The 26,674-nt window shown below is 41.0% G+C and overlaps 1 protein-coding gene across 3 annotated transcripts in view; it reads right to left on the bottom strand.

Moving 5' to 3' along the window:
* Positions 1–26,674, bottom strand: part of AGTPBP1 (ATP/GTP binding carboxypeptidase 1) — a 208,424-nt gene that overhangs the window by 119,340 nt on the left and 62,410 nt on the right. For 2 of the 3 annotated variants that reach the window (XM_089662110.1, XM_089662111.1), the window contains exons 3-6: positions 23,559–23,689; positions 8,648–8,715; positions 5,965–6,028; positions 2,903–3,049 (exon numbers count right to left, since the gene is read on the bottom strand). In XM_089662110.1, the coding sequence (XP_089518236.1) occupies positions 2,903–3,049; positions 5,965–6,028; positions 8,648–8,715; positions 23,559–23,689 (410 nt within the window). Of the gene's footprint in view, positions 1–2,902; positions 3,050–5,964; positions 6,029–8,647; positions 8,716–14,627; positions 14,734–23,558; positions 23,690–26,674 lie in introns of those variants that run through there. The other variant, XM_089662112.1, reaches the window with a different exon arrangement.

Raw genomic sequence — 26,674 nt, forward strand, 5'->3', positions numbered from 1 at the left:
TTCTAAAGTTGTCACTATCTCAATACAATGAATGTGTTTGGAATCTAAAACTAGTTCCATACCATAACAAAACTAAAAGTAATTCTGAACTCTTAACATAGTCTTAACCACTTTTCCACCAGAGCCGTTTTTTCAGGTTTTGCATATGGTTAACGTTTTAGGCCTGGAAATTTGTTAAGCCACCAAAAATTACACTGAAAGCAGAGAACCTGGAGAATAGAGACACTGGAGTACTCTGGGGAGGTGATCAGGATATTTTTTTTTTACACTACGATTGCTTATAACAGTGATGATCACTGTTATAGGCAATCAGTTTTATGAATGACATCCATTCATAGCCAGTATGTACTATTATGAGAGCTGAAATTGACCAAGGTACAGATGCACTGTGATTGGCCCTGTCTGTACCATGTGATCATTGTGACCAATCATAGAGATCATTATAATACTACACAATGAATGCCTATAAATGAAAGCCATTCAATGTGTACAAATGTCATGTGATTGTTGAGATTGGTCACAGTGATCACATGGTACGGGGACCAGCCCAACCTGTGTATATATTGATACAGGTATATACTTATTATACATAATACATTTGATGATCAGAAAAAAATTCCTAAAGTGTATCTAAACCAAAAAACTAAAATTGGTAGCATTGCAGCTTATCAGGCTGCTTCTATTTTTTCCCCTTTTTTTTCATCCTGGTATTCCTGCTTTTAATACACTTCCTGTCCTGGGGTGACAACTGTATTGAGTAACATTGTCAGCCTCCGACAGGGAGGTGCATTGCAGTCCAGCAGATGACAGGTCACGATGCTGATCGATAACAGTCCAGACGCAGGAAGTTATCAGCTCACAAGATTTCTAGCTAGATAAATGGCTACTTTTGTGCATTTATCAAATAGATGTATTAAAACATTTTCAATGACAAATTTACCAGACCAAAAGGGACCAAGTAAAATAAATTTATTGTTATAGTTTACACTTTAATATATATTCATACAATTTTGCCATTTAGGTGCTCCTAGACATTACATGACAGTCTCCTAATCCAGGCATTTTGGCTATTATAAATGATCACATGGTCTATTGCTAAGCAGGAAAGAGGCCAGATGGCAATCCTATCTTTCCTACATGACTTCTAGCAATCATTGAAGTTTACTGAGATTTATTTTTTAAGTAGTCCTGATTTTTACTTGAAGCAAATCAATTCATTATATACAAAATATATACAGATACAGATTTGCAATACCCTTGCTATTAGTCCATTTTGTCCTCAGATCCCTACTATTCTCTATTTACACCTCCTCCCTTGGTCAGCTGGTGACCTTATATGACTTCCAATACCATCTCTATACGGATGATACTCAAATATACAGTATCTCTCTACTTTTGAAACCAGTAGTTTCAAAACCACTAAGCAGTTTATTACCTCCCTTGTTATTTCTCGACTTGACTACTGTAACTCCCTCCTCATAAGCCTACCTCTTCGGAGGCTATACCCTCTTCAGTCTATCATGAATGCTGCGCCCAGACTCATCCACCTTTGCAACCGTTCAGTGTCCACCACCTCTCTCTGCCAATCCCTCCACTGGCTTCCCATTGCCCAACAAATAAAATTTAAAACATTAATGTGCAAAGCCATTTACAACTCTGCCCTGAGCTCCATCACCAATCTTGTCTCCATTTATTACCCAAACTGTCCTCTCCACTCCTCCCAAAAACCCCTGCTCTCTAGCTCCCTTGTCTCCTCCTCCCATGCTCATCTACGGGACTTCTAAAAAGTCTTTCCCATCCTCTGGAACTTCCCACCCCAGTCAGTCCGAATATCTCCTACTTTGACCACTTTTAGGCGATCCCTGAAAACTCTTTTCTTCAGGGAAGCCTATTCTGCCTTCAGCTAATAACCAAATCTTTCATTTCTCCCATCAGTCCATCCCCCACAATTATTACCTTTTGTTCCACCAGCCCATCCCTATTAGATTGTAAGCTCTCAGGAGCAGGGCCCACCTAACCCTCTTGTTTTGAATCTGTATTGTTTCCCTTTATACTATAAAGAGCTACGCAAACTGTTGGCGCCATATAAATCCTGTATAATAATAATACTTTTCAGCTCACTCTTTCAGTGTCCTTGCACATTACTAATTTACTAACTAGAATATCCAGTAGATATCACACTACATCCTAATAAATCTTTCAAAAACAGAGATCTTAATATTTCCATATCACTCTGCCAATCCTTCAACTGGCTTACAAATGCCAAACAAAATCTAAAAAAAAAATAAAAAATCACCCAAACCATGCTCTTCTCTCCCAAAGACTTTCTGCTCTCTAGCTCCATTATCCCCTTCTCTTATGCTAGTATCCAGGACTTCTCCACTCCCTACCCCAACCAGTATGGCTATCTCCTACTGTCTACCTTTAGGCAATCCCTAAAAATGCATCTCTTCAGGGAACCTATCCTGCCTCCACCTAACAACTGAACTCTTACTTTCTCACACATACCCAAACAGTTACTCTCATACTCATTCCCGAACAGTTACTTCCTTTTATTTTACTTGTCCTTTCCTTTCAGATTGTCTGCACTCACATGTAGGGTCCTCCTAGCCCTCTCATCTTGAATTCTATGGTCTCCCTTTATTTTGTAGAGCACCGTGCAAACTGCTGGATCTATATAAATCCTGTATAATATAATATATACATACATGCACACCTGTGCCATTCTGGCACATTTATTTATAAACTGTAGAGCTCAAGTGAAAACTAAAACCAAGTAACTTTTTTCTTTTATATCCCAACATAATTTCAAAGAAGTATGCAGAAAAAGTAATGACTAAAAGACTAGTCATCAATAGTGCAAAGGAACATCATTTCAAGATTCTATAAGCACATGACAAACCTTTTGGTCCTATCTTTGCCAGCAAACTATGGAGAAGTACTATTAATTCCTCGTTAGGAGGGGAGTCCTTACTGGCACTGATGAGCAGCTGCAGCAAAATTTGTGTACCGCCTTTAGATATCAGAACATTTATTCGTCTTCCTCCACCTAAAAAACAAGGAGTAAGAAATATGGATGCCCCACTATTAGTAAATTTATACATTCTGAACGCAATGTATAACACACATTTCTATTTTTTTTTAATCTACAGATACATAAAATATGATTTGGTGCCCTTTCACTGTGGTGGGGACTTAGAAAACAAGAAAAACCTGTACGGTTCACACTCTTCACCCTCTATCCAAAACATTTACATTCAAGTAAACTTGTGCCAAAGGTTTGAGAACACCTGACCATCACACCTATATGAGCTTGTTGGACACCTCTTTCCAAAACCATCAGCATTATTTGGACTTTGATTGCCTCTTTCTGGCTGTAATGGTCTCAACTTCTAGAAAGGCTTTCTACAAGATTTGGAATGGGCCTGTGGGAATATGTTCCCATGCAGAGAATAAAAAGAGCACTGGAAAGTCAAGTACTAACTTTTGAATGTGAAGACCTGGCTCACAATTGACTTTCGGATCCAAAGTGTTCAAGAGTGTTAAGGTAGGATTCTGTGCCTGTACATGCAGTCAATCTGGAACAGAAAAGAGCCTTCCCTAAACTATTGCCAAAAAGGTTAAAAGCCCACGTTTGCTTAAAATATCTTTGTATGCTGTAGCTTGAATTGTACTGTTAACTGGAAACATCTGTCCTCAATTAGGAGTGGCGTCCACATACTTTCTTGGTCATATAATATAACTGGATACTAACATTTATAGGTAAAGTTGATCCAGGGAATATCCAATTGCCTCTCGGGGGAATCAGGAAGGAATTTTTTTCCTAGCAGGAGCAAATTGGATCATGCTTTGCTGTTTTTTTTTTTTTTGCCTTCCTCTGGATCAATTGTGGGTATGGGATTATAATTTTTTTTTTTTTATAGTTGAACTGGATGGCTTTTTTGGCTTTTTTCAGCCAGACTAACTATTTAGCGTAGGTATGATAGTCAGGTGTTCACAAATTCCTGACAATATATTGTAATGCTAAATGTGAATTAAACAAATCTATTTCATCACTATTTAATCTACTCCATCACGACCAACAATGCCACCATCAAGCCCACCCTGCAAGTCAGAGTACTTGGTGTCATTCTTGACACCACCTCCACAACATCGCCAAAATACACACGTTCCTAACCCCAGAAACCACTAAGCAGCTCATCCACTCCCTCATCATATCACGACTGGACTACTGCAACTCCCTCACCACAGACTATCCCCGCTTCAGTCGATCCTGAATACGGCAGCCAGATTCATCCACCTTACCAACCGCTCCATCTCCGCCACCCCTCTGCCAATCCCTCCACTGGCTTCCGACTACACAACAGATCAAATTCAAAATCCTAACACTGACATACAAAGCTGTCCATCATACTGCCCCAAACTACATCACTGACCTAATATCCAAATACCACCCAAAACGCACTCTCCGCTCCTCACAAGACCTCCTTCTCTCTAGTTCCCTGGTCTCCTCCTCCCATGCCCGCCTCCAGGGCATCACCCATCCTCTGGAACTCCCTACCCCAATCCATCAGACTATCACCTACTCTCCTCTCCTTTAAGCGCACCCTGAAAACCCACCTCTTCAGGGAAGCCTAAACCGCCCCCTGCTAATTGCCGATCTCCTCCACTCTTCCTACCACTCCATCCCCCACAGCTATTTCCTCCTGTACCACTATCCCCCCCCCTCCTAGATTGTAAGCTCCAAGGAGCAGGGCCCTCGAACCCCTCGTGTATCGCATTGTATTGTTATTGTACTGTCTCATGTATTGTCTCCCATTGTAATGTACAGCGCTGAGCGAACTATTGGCGCTTTATAAATACTGTATAATAATAATAATATTCAAGAAGGTTGTTTTACATTACTTGTATCATTTCTGACCTTCTTCTATCTGCTCGGCATGTTTCCTTCACTGCTATTCTCCATGGCTTGTACTAGTACAAGCTTAGACATATAGTGAAGAGTATAGCCATAACGGAGGATGTGCACTTTTCTACAGTACCATTACTGAGGCCACAGGGAAAGAAACCCCCATGTCAGTAATTCTTGAACTTACATTTTCAATCACTGGATTTCTCTATGAACCATTGTTCCTGCTCACTTATTGCCTAAGGGCTCATTTACACTTGTCATTGGGGGCTGGTAAAAGCCTGCGTTTGGCCCATGTTTTTACCTCTGCTCAACCACTCCCCCTGTTGCTGCAGCGGCAGGCATGTACACATGCTGCGGCCAGGATTATACCCCGTCAGGCCAGGTGTGCAGTACCGTCCACCAAGCATGACCTATTCAAGTGAATGGGGCTGTGCTGCAACCTCCACGCAATTATACACAACGCGGGCAGTTGCGCAATTTAGGGGTTTAAATCAGGTAGTGAGGAGGCGACACAACATCTCCGCACTGCCTGTCTAATGCTCTCTGAAAAGTGATCCGAACGCAAATCAGGTGTAAAAGAGTCCTAATGTAATCATGAAAAGTTGTCTAACACTGTGTACAATGGCTTGTTTCCATTACAAGTGACTACTGAACAAGTGCTGTGAGGTCGGCTGAACTTTATATATGGCTAATTTATATGTGTTTGATAATGAACTTATGGTGAGTCATGGATCGCATTGTAAACAAGCCAGATTGCTGAGACAAAGTAAAAAAACATGCAATATTTAATTTATTTGCTATTCAGCAGGGGGTGTTCTGGAAAATGTAGAGAACAAAATCACATTATATTATATTTTTTGGTTAAATTCTACAAAGTAATGTAGCCTTAAAATGTGTTTCTTTTTTGGTATACATTTAGGAAAGCTACAAATGGGTAATGAAATGAGTGATAATGAATGCATAGCTTTCTTTTCGACCCAAATAACTTGAAAAAGTAATATTATAAAACAGAGCAACAAAATAATTAACTTAATATACACACAGAAACTTACCAGCTGACATCAATTCATTGAGAATATTTACAATATTTAAGATTGTCTGGAGGTCCTTGGTATTCTGTAGATAGAAATATAGAAGGTTACCATGGAGAATAAGAAGGCTGCTATCAGTTGTAAAAAGTGACTGCTTCAGGAAATTAAAGTATGCTACTGTCAATGCCACAGCTGTTAAAGAATAAGCGCAAAAAAAAAAAAAAAAAAAAAAAAATCACTTACAGATGAATGACACACCGGTAAAAGTAATGCATCTGTTTTTTATCCTCTCTTATTTAGGAAATATATTACAGATTCACAATATCCATCAGGAATTCCACTGGCGAGATTTTGTGCTCGAGTTCCCATGCCTGCACATCTGCTGAGGCCATAACATGAGATTCCCACTCACCCTTTTTTTTTTTAAATGTAAAATGCACCAAAAAAAAGTGTGTGAATAGGAACAAAGCTATGAAAAAGATTTTGTAGCAGAGTTCTCACGAGATATGTGACACTAGCAGACTCACTTGACCCTACCTATGAAATATTTTAAAAATGTTTGTAAAAACTTTACTGTACACCTAAAGGTTCCTGTATGACAGTCTAAACAAATCTCACAAACTGTTACTATGGAATGCATTGTATAGAAGCCTCATAAAGTAAACAAAAAACTGTCCTTTAAAAGAGAAGTATCAGATATAAAAAAATATATATATATTGTGGACACACACCCACCGCTATGTTGTAGCTGCAAGCTACAGATTTTTGACAGATCTAAAAGCGCTATTGTATTACATGACATGTGAGTGCATTATGGAAGCACATTAAAAGCTGTTTTTACCCCTGGGATAAGACACCATATTCTTTATTTCTCTTTTGCATGAGACACACGAGTAGCATAAAGACAGAGGATTGAGGAGTGGATCAGAGGAGGGAGTATCCCTCACAGCCCTGCAATCACACAGGTTTCCACCATTATTGCAAAGACCTGATCTACATACTGAAGGAGAGCATATCTGTCTTTGCTGGACACATTTGGGACAGTACTGCTGCTTCCTTTTCAGCAGTTTTTTCATTTTTATTTTTATTTATAGTATATACATTCTTTTGTGGTTTACAGATCGAATAGTTGCACATTTATATAAGGATGGCACAAATAGTGATTTGACAATATGACATCATTCTATCAATTTATTTAATTCTTATATCTTTTTTAATTATTTACTCACATCAGTCACTTTATATTTATTCCTGTTATATTATTTTATAAGCACTTTGCAGTTTTTTGTCTGCACTTTTTTGGTATTAGAGCGCGGTAATTAGTTAAATATTTTGTTTATAAACGCACATTATAGGAGAGTAGGCATATTAACCAGCGATCTAATACTCATATTTCCTAAAGTACACCTCAGTGGCTCACAAGTTTATTTATTTGTAGGTCTATATATATATACTCACCTAGGTGGATGCAGCATCGATTCGATTTTTATTGCAGAAGAGATATGCTTTGTATTTTCTGCATTACATGCCTGTCCGTCCATGTACAGTAAGCTGCACCAGCGCACCTCACTGCACAAATTCGGCAATGTCAAAGCTGACAGAACAGGTGGCGTCATCTCAGCCCAGCCAATCACAGGGCCCGGTAAACGAAAACTGGAAGCCTGAAGATGTCAGCAGCAGACAGGGAGTTTCGGGGACGATGCATCAATGGATTCAAGATGAGTATAGCTTGCTTTAAGTTATTTTAAAAACTATAAGCCCAGAAAGCTTTAACACTAGCCTGTGACTGTATCTGAAACTTTCATTGGACTCAATGTCACTTTTTTACAATAAGAAAAATAAGGGTACAGTAATACCTTGGTTTACTAATTTAATTCATTCTGCAGGACTTTTCGTATAGCAAAAAATTCGTAAACCGGAAAGCCGTTTCCTATAGGAATGCATTGTAGACAGTCTGTCTTACCGTGAACACATGGCTTTTGGAGATACTTTTGTAACCCTTTCCAGCTTCATGCAAAGTCAACAATTCTTCATCGTAGGTCTTCTGAGAGCTCTTTTCTGCGAGGCATGGTTCACATCAGACAGTGCTTCTTGAAACCAGTAAACCCAAAACAGGTGTGTGTTTTTTAAGGGCAGGACAGCTGTCAGCAACACATCCAATATCATCACACTGATTGGAGTCAAGGTTGGCTCACTCCTGGCTCCAATTAGCTCTGGGAGAAGTCATTAAGCTAGGGCCTCACATACTTTTTCCTCCCTGCACTGTGAATGTTTACATGTTATGTTCAATTAAACCATGGCAACATCTAATGTTTGTGTAGTATTATGTTCAACAGACTGTGTTCTTCTATTGTTGTGACTTAGATGATGTTCAGAGCACATTTTATGCCCAATTCATGCAAAACTCCACGTAATCCCAAGGGGTTCACATACTTTTTCTTGCAACTGTATATACAGGTGATTTTGTGCACCCCTGCCACTCTTTAGTAGTATTTTTCCTATAGGGCAGCAGGAAAGCAGATATATAACATTACAAATTTAAGACCAGCTTAGCCCCCATAAGAAATGTGAAGACAGCACAGCCAGTAATGTACACAATGAAGCATGAGAAATTAAAGGTTTATCATCGGTTAAAAAAAATTAAATTAAATTGACCACTCATGCCTCAGAACCAGAATTACAAAAAAAGTATGTAGTAGCTTACCTCCAGTGTAAACAGTATCACTTCTACACCAGTGGAACCTTTGGCTGTCATCTCCTTCCTTGTTTTCTCTGCATGCAGAAGAAATTATAAAAATAAATTTTTTTAACTTTTATACTCTTACCAAACTCAGTATACAATTAAGGAAGTCAGCCAACAAATAATAAACGTCACTTTTCTTTTTTAGGCTTTTTTACCCCCTCCGTTTTCATCTAGTAATCTAGCCAGGAACACACCTCCTGTATTAGAGTGTCCCCCCCTCACTCTGGATGAAGGAGCACAGGGGCACCTCTGGACAGCAGAATTGTCAGTTTAGGGGGAGGGAACTGTTAGGTGTTCTAGCAAATTTAGATACTTGTACCGAATGAAGCCAAACTCTAGCTAATACTATATAATGAGTTACAGCAAAATTGTTTTTTTTTGGGGGGGGGGGCGGATAAGGAAGGTTACAAAAGCTGATCATTGTAAGCAGCCCTGTCAGTGATGAATACTTTGCCTCAACCCTCTGACTGCTACATCTGCAGGGCAGCTTGTTCTGTTGAAAAACCAACAGACGTACTGGCTGGATCACCAAAGCCTACAAAAGAAAGCGAATGCAGCCATCACATCCAAGAATTGGTAAGTTGCAATATAATAAGTGTTTGCGTTTTGGTTTATTACTGCTTTAATTCAAGTCTCTACACAGTAGTGCACTGTATTGCACTGCAAGGTGGTGACAGGTGATGCCATCCAGTGCACTGCAGAAAAATGCACCAGTGCTGTGGTGTGAACAGGATACATAGAAAACAACTGATTTTTATGTGCCCTTGCAGTGACTGGCATTTATCAAGTGCAGAAAAAAGTCAGTCACCACTCTCTGCCTGAGTAAACAATCAGTCCTGCCTCATGTAGATTTGAACACTGGAGGACATGAGGTGAGACCCAGAGGAAGGCTACTCCAGAAATCTAGCAGGCATTACATGGTCAAAACTGTTAGGTTTAGCTCACATATAATAACGGGGACCAGCCGAGCTGAAGTCAGATTTAGACTTTAAAGAGAATCTGTCTGAGCTTTGCCCGATTACAGCAAAGTGCCGGGTTTTGTTGACAGCCCATCTCTCTCTTTCTCTGACACCGTTCCCACTTTACCCCATCACCCTGTTTAGCAGCCAGGGTCCTGAGCAGAAGAGCTTGCGTTCTGTGTCAGTGCTTACACAGGGCTAATGACCTTCCCATGTGACAGTGCTTGTGTCCAGCACCGAGCACTGCAACTTGGGAGGAAGGTCACATACCAAAATTCTGGGGTAGTTTCAATGGCTCCAGCTGGCAAACAGATTGGTAGGGGAGTGCGCCAAAGGTAATTAACCTGTAACAGATAAGCTACAAAAATGTGTCTACTCATAACAGTTGTTTGAATTATACAATCACCTTTTATTGACCTAGAATAATGCAGGCAATACATGGTTCGAATTCTGTCCGAAAATCGAAATGTCGTTCGTTCTGTAATCTGATGGTGCCACCAATGATTTTGAAAATCGGTCGTTTTTCACGACTTTTCCAGCATGCCCGATAAACGAAATGGGGAGGAACCATGAAAAATGGCCGTTGCCATTGCCCCACTAACAGAGCGAAAATTGGTCCGATTTTCGTACAAAAATCATTCGGAATTTGAACCATGTATAACCTGCATAAGTGTGATCTAACACAAATACATTTTATTTAGTAGTAGAAGTAGTAGTGGTATTATACTGTATTTTCATACACACAATTTAAATATAAATGTTTTGTTTGCTCATTACATATTAAAATAAAACAGAAATATATTTTTATTTATATATATTTTACTTGGTAGAAAGACTGGTATAGTTCTATAAAAGGCTTCATAAAATCAATGATAGGTGGATGTGTACTGTAGATCAATTAAAACCAACGGCCACTATTCAATACTCCTACTACTCGACCTCTCCGCGGCTTTTGACACGGTTGACCATCCCCTCCTCAAAAAAAAAAACTCCACTCTCTTGGCCTCAGAGACTCCGCTCTCTCCTGGTTCTCCTCCTATCTATCGCAGCGCTCCTTCAGTGTTACCTATAACGCTGCCACCTCCTCTTCACTCCCTCTCTCTGTAGGGGTCCCTCAAGGTTCTGTCCTTGAACCCCTTCTCTTCTCCATCTACACCTCCTCCCTTGGTCACTTGATAAACTCCCACAGCTTCAATTACCATCTCTATGCTGATGACACGCAAATCTGTCTACACCTCACCTCACCCCTTCAGTCTCCACCCGCATCGTTAGCCTACTAAGTGACATATCGGACTGGATGTCACTCCACTTCCTCAAACTCAACCTTTCCAAAACTGAGCTCCTAGTATTCCCCCCAGGCCGGACCACCCCCACTGACTTCACCATAAATATCGCTAACACCATTCTCAGTCCATCCCCTCACGTCAGGGTACTAGGTGTAATCCTAGACTCCCATCTGTCCTTCCAGCCCCAGATCCAATTGCTGACACAATCATGTAGACTTTACCTCCGCAACATTTCCAAGATACGACCGTTCCTAACCTCGGAAACCACTAAGCAACTTATTCACTCCCTTGTCATTTCATGCCTCGACTATTGTAACTCCCTCCTCATTGGCCTACATCATCGCAGACTATCCCCCCTCCAGTCTATCATGAACGCTGCTGCCAGACTCATCCACCTCACTAACCGCTCTGTATCTGCCTCCCCTCTCTGTCAATCCCTCCACTGGCTCCGAGTTGCACAATGGGTAAAATTCAAAACACTAACAATGACATATAAAGCCGTTCATAACACTGCCCCAAATTACATCCCCGATCTTATCTCTAAATATCACCCAAACCGTACACTCCACTCCTCGCAAGACCTCCTCCTCTCTAGCTCCCTTATCTCCTCCTCCCATGCTCGTCTCCAAGATTTCTCCAGGGCATCACCCATCCTCTGGAACTCCCCAATCTATCAGACTATCACCTACTCGACTTACCTTTAGGCGATCACTGAAAACCTATCTCTTCAGCTAAGCCTATCCCGCCCTCTGCTAATGCTGGAATCCTCTACTCTTCCAACCATTCCATCCCCCACAGTGATTACCTATTGTACCATTCACCCCTCCGTCCTAGATTGTAAGCTCCAAGGAGCAGGGCCCTCAATTCCCTCTTGTATTGAACTGTAATGTTGCTGTATGATCCTGGCGAAGCTACAAGGGGCGTGGCGTAACGCGTAGATGTGAGGTAGTGACGTGGTGACGCACTTCCGGTCTAGCACCATCTTGCTACACCAGAGTGCCTCAGTACACCCATGTGAGGTGTCACAAGCCCTATCTGTTTCTGCTTAAATGTGAGTTGTTACTTGGCGGTTTTATTCAGAATAAATGTTTTATACAGTTTTGCACTATGGAGGATCTTTGTGCTCTTATTCCATGACTATCATCACCCCATGAGTTTAAAAGCATATATACAGCGGTACCTGTCCGGGGGGGAATAGCAGAAGGTGAAGGAGAGAGCATTGGAGAGTGTGGAGTACCTTTCACCCAGAGGAAGCGTGCAGGGTCCAGGTGTGACCCGTAAGGCTTTTTGGCCCCTGTGGGTCGCAGGGGGAAGGGGATGTTTATGGAGAGGCACCTGTCCTAGTACCGGGAGGTATTATCTATCAGAGGAGGAGAGTCGCCACCACTATTGCTGAGGAGGATTCCACGGCTTTGGAGGAGCAAAAAGAGGCACTTTTAGCTCATTGGTCCTGAGGGGCCTAGGCAGGAAGGTGAGGGGGCACCCCTGTCACTGTGGATTCACACTCAGTTTGGAGCACCTGCATGAAGATTTGTTGTGTTTCACTTATTAGGACACTCAAGGACTTAGTATTGCTAATGTTACTGGGAGTGACCACAGTACTATATTCTTATAAGGGATAAGATATATTATTGATTTAGCATATATTATATGTTCTTTTGTAGTGCTGCACTGTTTTATGTTTTTCATTTTCTAAATGTTGCTGTATTGTCTCCCACTATAATGTAAAGCGCTGAGCAAACCGTTGGCGCTATATAAATCCTGTATAATAATAATAGATCAAATCAACTATTTAAATTGGTGCTATTTCTAAATCCAACCAAAAATACGCTCAATTTAAAATATGCTGCCAAATATAACAAATTGGCAATAAAGTGCTAGCACTTTGTGAACTGACACTACAAAGCTACAGAACAGTTTTCCCCTTTAAAAAAAACAAACAAACAAAAACATAGGTTAACACTTAAATGTTCCTATCCACAAAGAGTGTGTGTTAAAGAGACTCTGTTACCAACCTAAAAACCACTGAAGCCAAGAATAAAGAAATAAAATCAATTATTTTATGTTTGTTTTTCAATATAATTATTTAATTCCAATGTGCCTAAATTTTGCTAGAAAATGTAAATGCTCCAGAAAGACTTAATTCCCTAGTACTGCCCCTACTTCTTTGCATAGCACAGCCCTCTCCTCTTCTTAAAGTGTCTATTTATTGTCTGTGCTGACCCAGCACATCTGCCCCTCCCCTTCTGCTCTTTACATAATGTTTTTATGCAAGGAAGGAGTGTGTGTGTGTGGGGGGGGGGGGGGGGAGGATATAAGAGTGCAATACAAATTACAGATTTGAGTTGGGTAGGTTGCTGACATCACTGTTAATATCCAACAGCAGTCTCATTTCTGTTTGGATATAACACAAGGGAAGCTGTTGCACATAAATAAAATGCATAAAATTTAAATAAATTGTCTGACAGGGTCGGACACATGTCCACTGTATAGAAGGATGATAATAATAATAATAAATACATCAAACATACACACATTATTATTATATCATAATAAAAATAATAAATCTATAAAACACATACATATTATAAAAAATAAATATATAAAACACATGCACACATTTATTATTATATAATAAATATATAAAAAACACACACATTATTATTATAATAATAAAAAATATATAAAACACACACACACATACACATTATTATTAGAATAATAAAAAATATATAAAAACACACACACATTAATATTACTAATAATAAAAAAAAATACACATCCATACTTTAAGGGCATATTCATACCGGAACATGACGCAGGAAACCCACATTCTGTGTACATTTCCTACACCGTGTTTCAAACACACCAGGTGTGCAAGCTGCTGCACGTGTCAACAGATTCCTAATAACACCCTAAACTCAGAACGCAGTGTGTTTGCACGCACCGGATCACATGGTACCATGCAATCCGGTTGTAGTGCGTTTTTAAAAGTAGTGCATGCACCACTTATGGTGCAATTTCAACACATTCAAATGAGCGCATTTCTGTGTGATTCCACTGTGAACTAGCGCTAAAAAAATGAAGATGTGGCACAAAGTGTAACCAATCATGTTTTTCATCATGCACCTACAATGGATAAAATGACAACTCAATCGTTAAAGGACACTGCAGGTAATGACTGCTATAGGTGTAAAAGATCACACCAAAAAAAAAAAAAAAAAAAAACCTGCACGCACACCTCTATTGGAGTCCCGCTCATACATAGCATCTCATTCAACCATAATTCTGCAGATTGAAAACACTTGAAAAAGCTAATAATCAAGACGCTTAAAACCGCAAAGAATATAATGGAAACAGGCAAGTGAATGACAAGGTTTCTTTATTTGAAAATAATATTATGTAAGTACAGAATTGGTGAATTAGGACTAAAATTGGCCATGACTAAGTCAAAGATGATGGCATCCCTGAAAATGACAGCGAAAATAACAAAATAACACCGTATGTTGTTTCATAGCATGTTTCCACCATTATAGAAGCAAACTGCAATACGATCTGCAAGACGTTATATAAATCTACCGTATTAACAATTTATAGTAAATTGATCAAACAGGTGGCAGATCTTCAGCGTTAAGATCTGCACAATTAAAAGATTTAATGTCAGCGCCCAGAGCACATGCTTTGCAGGACACTTACCTTCCACAATAAGTGGCATATGGATGTCACACTGAAATCTGCTCATAGGTATTAACCCAGCAAGGTGCAGCTTACAGTACTGCTCACACAGCCCCTGACACTCTGACAAGTGCTGACAAATGCCAAGCCACACCTGCTGAGAATGGCACATAGCCCTCTGTCCATCCCATGTTAAATTATTTTTAGCGATCATGATTTTTCCACTACATGTGATGTTTACAGCAAGTAATGACACTAATTACATTGTGCTGTGTACCTTATGTACTTTGCCCTTTTGGATATTTTTTTTTTTAATAAAGGAGAAAATGGCTGTTTTTTATTTATTTGTGAGAAATCCTACAAAATATTAGAATCTGAATAGTTGCTATGAACAAATCCCCATTTCTTCCATAGGTACATGTAGAACACACAAGTGGTCAGACTCTGTTATTTCCCATCATTCTAAAGGATGCATAGTGCAGTTCATTTACAGAGAGTTTTAGGTTTTACGTTTCAAAACACATACAGAAAGTTCAATAATCAACATTGTAAGAGTACAGGGAGACACAAATAAGGATACGGTGCAAAAAGGTAACCAGATTATGGTATATACAAAGGGCACAGAAAGGAATCACCTCCTTTAAAATAATTACATTTTAATGCTTTGTAGCCTGAAATGAAGACAGACACAGTTTTTGTTTTATCCAGCTGCAACTTATGACATCCAAGTGAAATATGTAACAGCAACATGTCATAAATTGTTTTTTTTTTTTTTTTTTAAATCAAGAACAGAATAACGGAGTTGGAACGAGGGACACCCTCTATGTGTCAGTGTTTTGTTGAACCACCTTTTGCTTTAACCACTAGCCTACAGGGCACTTATACCCCCTTCCTCCCCCGGCCAATTGCCAGCGCTGTCACACTTTGAATGACAATTGCGCGGTCATGCAACACTGTACCCATATGAAATTTTTATAATTTTTTTGTGACAGATAGAGCTTTATTTTGGTGGTATTTAATCACCTCTGGGATTTTTTTTTCTTAAACAAACCAAAAACCACTGAAAATGTTGAAAAAAAAAAAGTTTTTTCTTAGTTTTTGTTATAAAATTTTGTAAATAAGTGATTTTTCTCCTTCACTGATGTGCACTAATGAGGCTACAGCGATGGGTACTGATAGGCTGCACTGATGGACACTGATAGGTGACACTGATGGGCACTGATGAGGAGGCGCTGGTAGGTGGCACTGATGGGCATTGTCAGGCATCACTGATGGGCACTGAAAAGCAGCACTCATATGGCACTGATAGGCGGCACTGATAGGTGACACTGACTGGCACTGTTAGGCGGCACTGACTAGCACTGTTAGGCGGGACTGATAGGCAGCACTGACTGGCACTGATTGGCATTGATAGGTGGCACTGACTGGCACTGATGGGTGACACTGAAAGGCAGCTCAGATGGGCACTGATGTGGCATTGATGTGCACTGGTAGGCACTGATATGTGGCATTCATGTGGCACTGATGGGCACTGGCAAGTGGCATGGATGAGCACCGAGAGCTGTTACTGATGGACACTGACAGGTGGCACTGCTGGGGCTACACTGATCATCAGTACACATTTCCCCTCCGAGGAATGCCGATTACCGGCTCTCCTCTCCTCACGAGCTGTCAGCGTGACAGCTCGTGAGGAGAGAAATGGCGATAAGCGACATTTCCCTGTTTACATGCAATCAGCTGTGATTCGGCTCTTTCCGTGGATCGGTGATCAGCTGTGTCCGAGGGATACAGCGCACCGCCGATCGCTGTGCACTCCCGGAGCCGTGCATGCGCGGTGAGAATGGGAGGACGTCATATGACGTCTTCCCAGAACGAGAGAACCGCCTTGCGTCCGTCATTTGACTATATGGCGGGCGGGAGGCAATTAATTACAGCCTTTAGTTTGTTGGGATATGTCTCTACTAACTTTGCACATCTAGACTTTGCAATATTTGCCCACTCTTCTTTGCAGAACTGCTCAGGTTCAGCTAAATTTGATGGTGACTGTTTGTGGAATGCAGTGTTTAACCCCTTGACGCTGAGCACACGCAAATATGCGGCCTCTTGGCGTCTGCGCCTCTTGGCCGCTTATATGCGTGGAATTAGAAAAGACATATGTGCTGAGAGCGCACGCCATGCGTGCTCCTAGCACATATGTCCGTGACTCACAGAAAGTTTCCGATCTCCCGGCTTCTAAAACTCTTAAAGGGCCAGGACGCGCTGGCGCTAAGAGCTTAAGACATTCCACAGATTTTCAATGGGGTTTAAGTCTGGGCTCTGACTAGGATATGCAAGGACATTCACCTTTTTCGCCTTCAACCACTGTGTGGTCATTTTTGCTCTGTGCTTTGGGTCATTGTCATTGGAAGGTAAACCTTCTTCCCATTGATGCCTTTCTGGCAGAGGACAGCAGATTTTCCTAAAGAATTTGACTGTATTTTGCCTCATTCATTTTTCCATCTATCCTGACAAGTGCTCCAGTCTCTGCTGCAGAGAAACACCCTCATAACAGAATATTACCACCTCCATGCTTTACTGCAGGAATGGGGTTATTTGGATGGTGAGCTGTATTGGATTTCGGACATACATATTTACCGTTGAGGCCAAATAATTCAATTTTACTCCATAACACCTTTTTCCATGTGGCCTCAGAATCTTCAAGGTGCGTTTTGGCAAAGCTCAGTCATGACTGCATGTGGCCTTTCTTGGGGAGTGTTTTTTTTTCTTGCAACCCTCCCATACAAGCCACATTTGTGGAGAATTTGTGATATTGTTGTCACATGCACACAATGACCACTCTGTCATAAATTCCTGCAACTGCTTCAGAGTTGTTGTAGGCCTCCTGGTAGCCTCTCTGACCAGTTTCCCCCTGGCTTTTTCATCTAGTTTGGAGCAACGTCCTGATCCAGGGAGGGTCTGTGTTGTACCAAATACCTTCCACTTCTTCCACTTCACTGTGCTTCTAGGCATTGATAAAGCCTCCACAAGCTCATCCCAGAGATCTTTTGACAGTGCCTTGCCACCCAGAGTTTATTGTTTGCTTCAGTTGCACTACCAGGGACTGAAATGCTCCAGGAAAATTGGAGGGGTGATCATTTTTCCAACTCGGTGATTTTGGTTTTTGCGTTTTTTTTTTTTTGTCTGACATGTTGGTGTTATATCTTTAGTTTGCTTTCACTTGGATATTATAATTTGCACTGAGTAAGTACAGCCGGATAAAACAAAAACTGTGTCAAAGCAACAAGGGGGTGATTCTTTTCTATACCCAATATATATACACATATGGTTAAAATAAGTATTGAACACGTCACCATTTTTCTCAGTAAATATATTTCTAACGGTGCTATTGACATGAAATTTTCACCACGTTGGTAACAACCCATGCAATCCATACACACAAAGAAACTAAAACAAATAAGTTCAGAAATTAAGTTAAGTGCAAAAAAATGGAATGACACAGGGAAAAAGTTTGAAACACACGAAGAAAGGGAGGTGCAAAAAGGCATGGAAAGCCAAGACACCAGCTGAAATCTATAGTAATTAGAAAGCAATCTTGCCCCTTGTCAGTGCAAATTTATATCAGCTGGTTCAGTCTCAACTGATGGCTTATAAAAAGATGTCTCATTACCAAGGTTTCACACAAGAAACATCTCATGATGGTAAAAGCAGGTCTCTGTCAGGGATCCTCTCGATCCCCGCCGCGATGGTCCCGGCGCAGGCGCAGTGTGCCGCCCTGTGCAGGGACTCGAGCACTAGGTCCAGGCCGGCCACGGCGTTCGAGTTCGCGCATGCGCAGTAGAAGCCGCGGTCGCCCGCTGGGCACCAATGGCAGCGCAGGATATTTAAACGACCCTGAGCTGTCATTCACTGCCTTCTGGTCTTACCTGTATCCTGTATCTGCGAACCTGTGTATTGTAAGTTGCTGACCCGGATTGTACCTGACCTTGCTGTATTTCTCCTGCCCTGACCCTTGCTTTACCTGACCTCTCTCCTGAATGCCCCCTATTGGATTTGACCTGCTGTTGCTGACCTGGCGTGTGACCCGACCATTCTATGCCCGCTGCCTTGTACCTTGCCGTCCTCTCTGTTACCGACCCGGCCCGTCTGACCTTGCTCATCCATCCATCCATCCCGTGCAGTGGGGTCTGCTGACCTCCTCATATCAGACTCTTCCCCGTGGGAGCCCTTGGCGCATACCACTACCACTGATGGACGCACCCAGTAGCCACGACCTGGTCTCAGGGGGCTCCAAGTCCATCCCCACCATCAGGGGCCCTGGTGAACAAGCACCCTGGGACTTAGACTCCGTGCGCTGGGGACGCCTACTCAGTGGAGTGCTAGTGGTACCGCCAGGCGGTCCCTTACAGTCTCTCTCAAGACCTTCGCAACCTTATTGCTGCAAAACATACCGATGACATTGGTTAAAGAAGGATTTCTAAACTTCTGAATGTTCCAGTGAGGACTGTTGGGGCCATAATGCAGAAGTGGAAAGAACATTTCACCACAAACCGGCTACGACCAGGTGCTCTGATCAGTCCTGATGTACTGACAGCCTATCTTATTTATTGAGGCCCTTAAGATTTCAGACCAGTACAATTAGCACCAAATGACCCCTTTTTGGAAAATAGAAAGTCTGAGGTATTTATTAAGAGGCATGGCAAGTTTTTTGATGTTGTAGTTTTTGGAAAAATTAATAAATTAAATAAAATCTGCTGTTATTTCACAATTTTTTTTACATACTGTTACCAGTGCAGTACAGCACCATCAGAGTAGTTCAGTGTCACTGTACTACTCTGGAGGGTGCTCAGGGATTTTTATTTTACACTGCTCATGCTTATACAGTGAAGATCACTGTATAAGCAACTGTTCTAACTATCATGAATGGGGTTTCCATTCATGAACAGCTTGCTTATTTTTGTGATCTGGGATTGGCACCAGCTAATCACATAGTACAGATAGCCAGGTACTATGCGATTGCTGTGGGAAAATCACAAATTACAATATTAGACAAGCTGTTTATGAATAGAAATGCATTAATGACAGTTTTTTTTACACCGTTATCATGTGATCACTATGACCAATCATAGCAATCACATGATACCCTGTTACCGGTAACAGTGACCTGCTGTGTCTACCACAGTAGGGGCATGCTGCGCCCCCCTAAAGTGGGGCAGAATGGATGACATACAAGTACACAAGCCAGCCTCCTAATGCCGCCTGCCCACCTGCAGTGTAATTACAGTGGCTGGGTGGCAAGTGCTTAAATAAAAGTCTTACAGTATGCTAGGGTTATACAGTATGCGCTGGAGGTAATAGAATTAGGGGTAATTGCCATGTTTGGGATTGCATGGCACTTTGCCCTTTTTCTGGTGGTAGGCGAAAGGAAAATGGAAAGAATCTAGCTAGGGGAAGGGGAAGGAAAAAGTAGTAGGGCAGAAGAGATCAAAGGAAAAAGGGTGACGTTAGGAAAAAAAAAGGCAGGGGGAGGAACAGGAGGAGGAGGGTTAGGGAACGATAAAGGAGGATCACCCCACCTTGTGCACAGCAAAGTTGGTTCTGTATTTTCAGGGGTCAGAGACTGGCCTACACAACAAGACTTCCCAGGGGTTCCAGGATACATTATGCCATCATATATGTATAAAGTACCATGCTCCCCACAGGTTCGAAAGCAAGCAGAAGAAACATGGAGGCCCATTTACCAGCAGGAAAGCACCTGGTAATAATTTTCTTGTGCTAAAATGCTAGGTGAGCATTTTTCTGTGGCTGTACAAATTTAATAAAGTCAGCTATGTCCAAGGACTCTCCAGGTCTCTTTACCATTTCTTCATGTATAGGAGTTTTCAATAATCTCGCCAAGGTGGTAATGGCACTATATAAGGCAGAAACAAGTCCCATAGAATGAGGATCACTCAGGCAGTGACTTTCAAAAGGGGACTGGCTAATCAGTCAATCCTCATTGCTTGAACAGAGTACTGATATAGTGTCTAACCTACTTATACTGAAACATTTACATACCTATGGGGTAGTTTCTATTGTTCCCTAGAGACAGCCATACATGGATCGAAATTCAACCGATTCAGCAGGGACCATCTGAATTCATCCACGTATGGGCAGGCTGGGCATCTATCGTTCATGTGTACAACCAGCCTGTCAGGGTTTTCCCAAATGATCAGTGCCGAAAGCTATAGCTGGAAACACTAGTCAAAGTGTTCTGACAGTAGGGAAGTATCCCCACCATCAAGACACAATAGCACAGTGGGAATTTAATTGTTGTTTGAATGAAAATAAATATAATATTGTATGGCCAGCCTAATTAGAGAGCTTTGATACCATCTATTGATAAGAAGTCATAAATGTATTTAATGCCTTTCATGCATAGTGCAATTTATTAAAAGACATCCTCTTAGTTTTTCACAGCACCTTTTATTACTTAAATCAGACTGATGATCATTAAATAACACCATCAAACCAAGATTTTTTTTTTGCTTAATGCAGCATTAAAAGAGCATTTATGCCAGATTACTCGATGCTGGCAAGGATGTGCTGTCAGGTTTTTTAGTACCAGATGCAGGAAGTAATGTATTATGATCGGGGTTGGGACTGAAAGGGGATGTACTGTGACAAGAAAGAGATGCATGGTGATTCAGTGCAAGGGGTGAATGAGGCGGCTGGGGAGGAAAGTGCTGTTGTCAGGAAAAGTGAGGTGGAAAAGGAGAAATGCAATGAGGACATGAGCGGTTTCCCCCATCCACACAAGCAAGTTGGAGGGAGGAATCCTCCCCACTGTCCTATTGTACTGTATTCTGACAGCGGGGACTCCTTCACTGTGAGAATACCCTGATTAGCGGTTTTAGCCAACTAGCTGCAGCGGCTGATTGAACTGAAGTTTTCCAACAGTCCTGTTGGACAGAAATTGATCTACAGATAAACTTCTGTCAAACATGGAGGGCCACACACTAATTTAAATTTGGCTGCTTGCTACTGAAGTGGCCAAATTTCAATCCGTGTGTAACCTCTTTCCTTTTGGTGGACATTATATAACTTACTCCCCAAAACGTGCCTCGAGTGGGCCCAAAAGGCCGAGCTGTGGTATGATCTGTCACCCTCTGTGTCCACTGGACACAGCCAATGACAGATTGCTATACCGACCCACTGGTACCTTGTGATCACTGTGACCAATCACAGCAGATCACATTACATTTGTACACAATGGATGCTTTCATTCATGCCATCCATCGTGTACTATTGTGTTGCTCTCTGTGATTGGTCACAGTGATCACAATCACAGCCCATTTGTACCATGTGATTAGCTGTAGCCAACCACAGCTAATCGCAAAAAAACACACTGAATGAATCGATTTCATTCAGTAAAAATAGTTTAGAACAGTGAAATTTACGCTTATAAGCAATCATAACATGTAAAAAGTACTACAATGTTACTATTATAACACTGTATTGCTCTGGTCGGAGTATGTAAAAAAATAGTGATAAAAAATGATCAATTTTTTTTTTACATACTGTCACCAGTCAGTGTCCCTGATCACTACCACACCCGTTACATGATGATGCTGTAATGCACTGGTGACAATATGTTAAAAAAAAATTGTGAACATTTTTTTTGTTTAATTCCTCATTTTCCAAAAAATTGCAACTTCAAAGTACCGATACTTTCGGTCAAGTACACGCTGATACAGAGTACCAATACTTTGAGGTGTGATTTGTGACAATGCAAAATGTATGGATACAAATTGCACCACAAAGAATAGCATGCGGTTTGCGATTTGTCATAGCCTGAGTTCACACAGGAATGGTGCAGGAGAGTGGTGCAGGGAGGTTTCCCGCAGTGCAGAGTGGGAGAGTAGGGTGTGTGTGGATGTGTATTACCTGGAGACAGATGCTCCCGATTCTCAGTTGTGGGAAAGGAGAGAAAGCCACAGGAATTTGAAATCCCTGCAGTTTTCTCTCCTCTCCTTGCAGGGAGATCAGTTCGAGCAACAGCCCTTTTGATTAGTCAGCACCATCACATGGAGAGAAAGCTGCTTCACAGGTCTAGGGATTTTAAATCCCGCGGCTTCCTCTCCTCTCCATGCAGGGATGAAAGTACCGGCTAGACAGCATCTGATTGGTCAGCATTGTCCATTTTGGGCCTCAAAAAATTAGATCATCCATCAGTACATCGGGATTAATTGATTTTCAGATATATCCCATAGTTTGTGAACTCTATAACTTTCCTACAGACTAAACAATAAACACTGATTTGGGTTATTTTTACCAAAGAAATGTAGCAGAATACATTTTGGCCTAAATTCATGTAGAAAGATTTGCAAACTTTTTTTTTTAGTAGAAAGAAAAATGAGTCTTTTTTCAATTATTTAACAAAAACTAAAAACAAAAAAAAACAAAAAACAAAAACACAGTGGTGATTAAATACCACTAAGAGAAATCTCTATTTGTATGGACAAAATGATCAAAGTTTAGTTTGGGTACAGTGTTGCATGACCACGCAACTGTCACTCAAAGTGTGACAGCACTGAAAGCTGAAATTTGACCTGGGCAGGAAAAGGGTGAAAGTGCCTGGTATTGAAGTGGTTAAGAAAGCGATTAGCACATGCAATCACATTAAACGTGTTCGCATTTAGCAGTGAAATAGAGCCTGATTGGCTTACACAGTGCTGAGTTCTGCTGTGCAGGGGATTTCACAAAACTAACAGAAATAATATTTATAAAATAAAATCAGTGCTTCAAAGAGGACAAAACTTGAAACGGTTATTGACAAACCACACAAACAAAAGCATGACTTATAATATGGAAAAAGTAAACACATGCTGTTTGTTTGTTTTTTTAAGTTTATTATTCCACAGGCATTGCTGTAATAATATTATTTGCAGTAATTTAAATATACAAATTCTGTACCTTGAGTTTGTGCCAAGTGGAGGATTTTTCCTGTGACAAATCTGGTGTTATCAGGATCCAAGGCTGATGATTCCGAGTTGATTCTCTCCAGCTGTGACAGGAGACTCATAATCCGGGAGTTGTTTGAAAGGCTACAAAACAGATAATCAAATGAATATATCCAATTTTTTTTGTTTTTTAACTAGAGGTGCAGCTATAGGTCTATTTAAAGAAAATCTAGATGTATACTTAAGTAGGGTGTACACATTCATTTTTTTTCCGTTCCAGTGGGTTGAATAGATCCCTACATCTACACAAATTACCTTGATGCAGGGATCTCTCCCGCTGTTCTATTGTATTCTGACAGCAGTGGCATCACACCAGAATACACGGATCAGCGCTGCAGCCATTGGCTGCAAGTGCTAATCAAATGTTAGCTTTCCAGCATGACTATTCAACACAAGCCGAAAATTTCGGTCCGTGTACACCCGGCTTAATTTTGTATTCTCCTAATATTGCAAGAAATCTGGTATCAAGTACAGTGAATGAAAGTATCTAACAAAACTCAAAGTGGTAGTAAACTCCATTTTTTTACTTTTACGTACAGGTAAGCCTTACCTGAAGGTACAGTGAATGTCTTCTAAACTTGTGATGTTTAGGAAATATTCACACTTGAAGCAGCTGGTGACATCACTGCCACATGCACCCTGCGATCTGAATGGATGACACACTGGGTGTCCTGACCATTCAAAGTACTGCGCTACAACCGTGACTCCGATGTGCATGTGCTGGAGTGACATCATTGCGGCCCAGCCATTCAAACGGCCAGAGAGTGCTGACAGAGTGCCACTAGAAGGCTTCATTTTAAGGCAAATCTGTTATAATGTGTTAGCATACGGTGCATACTAGCACATTGCGGCTTATCCTAGGTTCACAACTAAGCATTTTCTGCAGCATTTTGCGTATTGCAGAAATGCAGTACAGTCACTTTTACAACTTTCAAATTTCCCACCAGTTTCGTCCCCGTATGTCCCGACATCGCAGGGAACGGAACCCAGAAGACAGATCCCGGCATCCGCCAGAGGACAATGCAGGGGACGCTGCAGGGGGGACATCCCAGAAGCGAAGGACAAGGTAAGTGCAGAAGGCATCCCGGAGCAGCGCTGCAAGGTATTCCCGAGTGTAGCTCGGGGTTACCGCTTGTGGTGCTGAAACTTTACCCCGAGCTACACTCGGGAATACCGCCAGGGAGGTTAATCAGCTTTTATGCCTAATCAGCAGCATTAATTATTTGAGCTCATAATTTGTTACAGTAGCGCGGGTTATTTATTTGTTCTTTATGTGTTTCAACTCTGCCTAGCAACAAGAAAAATTTAATAAAATGGACCTCCTCCCAAAATGCACAAAAACACAACGCAAAACGCAATGCAGAAACGGCTCAAACACAACCTGCATAGGCGTGAGCCTAGCCTTATACTGCCTGGGGGCCCACATTTTTTTTTGTAATTAAGGAGTTTACTACCACTTTAATTTAAAGCAAAACTCTAATAAGAAAAAAATGGAGGCTACCATTACTGACCTCCCCTTCTAAAAAATACTAATTTTTTGTTGCCAATTCACTGCATTCAATGCATTTTAAGGTTGTCTTCACGCTGGCAATGGGGGACAGATAGTTTGTAGTGTTTAGAGACAGCTAAATGCTGTACTCTGTGCCACCGATGCATACAAACTGGCTGATTATCTGTGGCCAGACAATATGCAATCAGAAACTCAGCAAAAATCAGCAGTTACAATACATGTGAACAGCGCCGGTGCTAGATATTGATTTTTACAGAGTACAATTCTGACAGCAGTTGCTGGTTGCACACACTGTGGTCATGCAACGTTTAGATCTGGTGGCAAGGATTCATGATTCTTGCCAACAGCCGCCCCTGGCCGTTTGTGTGCACCTGTGTATAATTAAACACAACTAACTATTGTATATGTTACCAAACAACACATAATACTAACTACATTTAAAAGCCTTTTTGAAAAAAAAAGGTGTTTAAACGGTGCGTTTTATACAAAAACAAAATTGGATCTATCAATGGACACACTAAAGTAATTCCTACATCACTATGTTTGCGACAATGTGGTGACCCAGGACCCATATAATGTGGTCCTGTAAATCCCTCAGATCCTTTTGGAATAGCGTTTTTCACCTAATCTCTGAAATAGCTGGGGAACAAATTAGCCCTAACCCCACCCTAGCACTATTACATATAGTAGGAAAAATGTCCTGATGATTTGCGCACTATAGTAATCCACATATTATTTTCAGCCAAAAATAATATCATTAGATTCCGGAACTCTATTACATCACCGTCTCTCACTATGCTGATTAATGATCTAAACTTTCAAAGTTAAATGGAAAAAAGATTTGCCCTTAACAATCTCTCCTATTCCAAGTTTAAATCTACCTGGTCATTCTGGTCACGCGATCCAAAATGTGTGGTTCAATTTTGATAGCCTATAACTACGGAGTATAAATCACTAACAATATCCTGACTGGTATACAGTTTTCTTTTCCTAATGTTCAATTTGTTTAGATCCCTAGACCTTATCCCGTTACCACCCTCCTTCCCCCTCTCCCCCCTCTTCATTCCATCCTTTTCCTAAGGTTCTTCATCATACCCCCAGCGTAAGTGAAATGTTTGATAATCACATGGAGTCTACACCTACTATGGTGATAATCCTAAAATCTATACATTATTGATTTTATTCTATGAATATGAACCGGACTATCTTACCTCGTTTATACCCTTTTTGAAAACTGAATAAAAAAATGTTCAAAATAAATTGAATCCTAGGGTCCAAATAATATCTCACGTATGTCACCAGCATTAGGTTTTGACATGAAGATTTCAATAAGCTGTATGTACTGTTACACATACCGTGCCAAGATTACAAAAATAGAATCTGTGTTCAGAATTCAAGGATGTTTAATACTGAAGCAACAAATAGAGCATGTGTGCAAATAAAGCACATTGGCAGGGGTTTGTATCTCTGATAATTACATGTTCTGGATTCAGATCAAATATGTCCTTGGTGATGAAAAAGGCTGCCAAAGAAAAGTTCCCAGAGATTTGCAGCAAAGC

The sequence above is a fragment of the Staurois parvus genome, unplaced genomic scaffold (genome assembly GCF_062004578.1).
Source record: "Staurois parvus isolate SC_StPar_1 unplaced genomic scaffold, SC_StPar_1.0 ptg001432l, whole genome shotgun sequence".
In the NCBI taxonomy this organism is placed as follows: Eukaryota; Metazoa; Chordata; class Amphibia; order Anura; family Ranidae; genus Staurois; species Staurois parvus.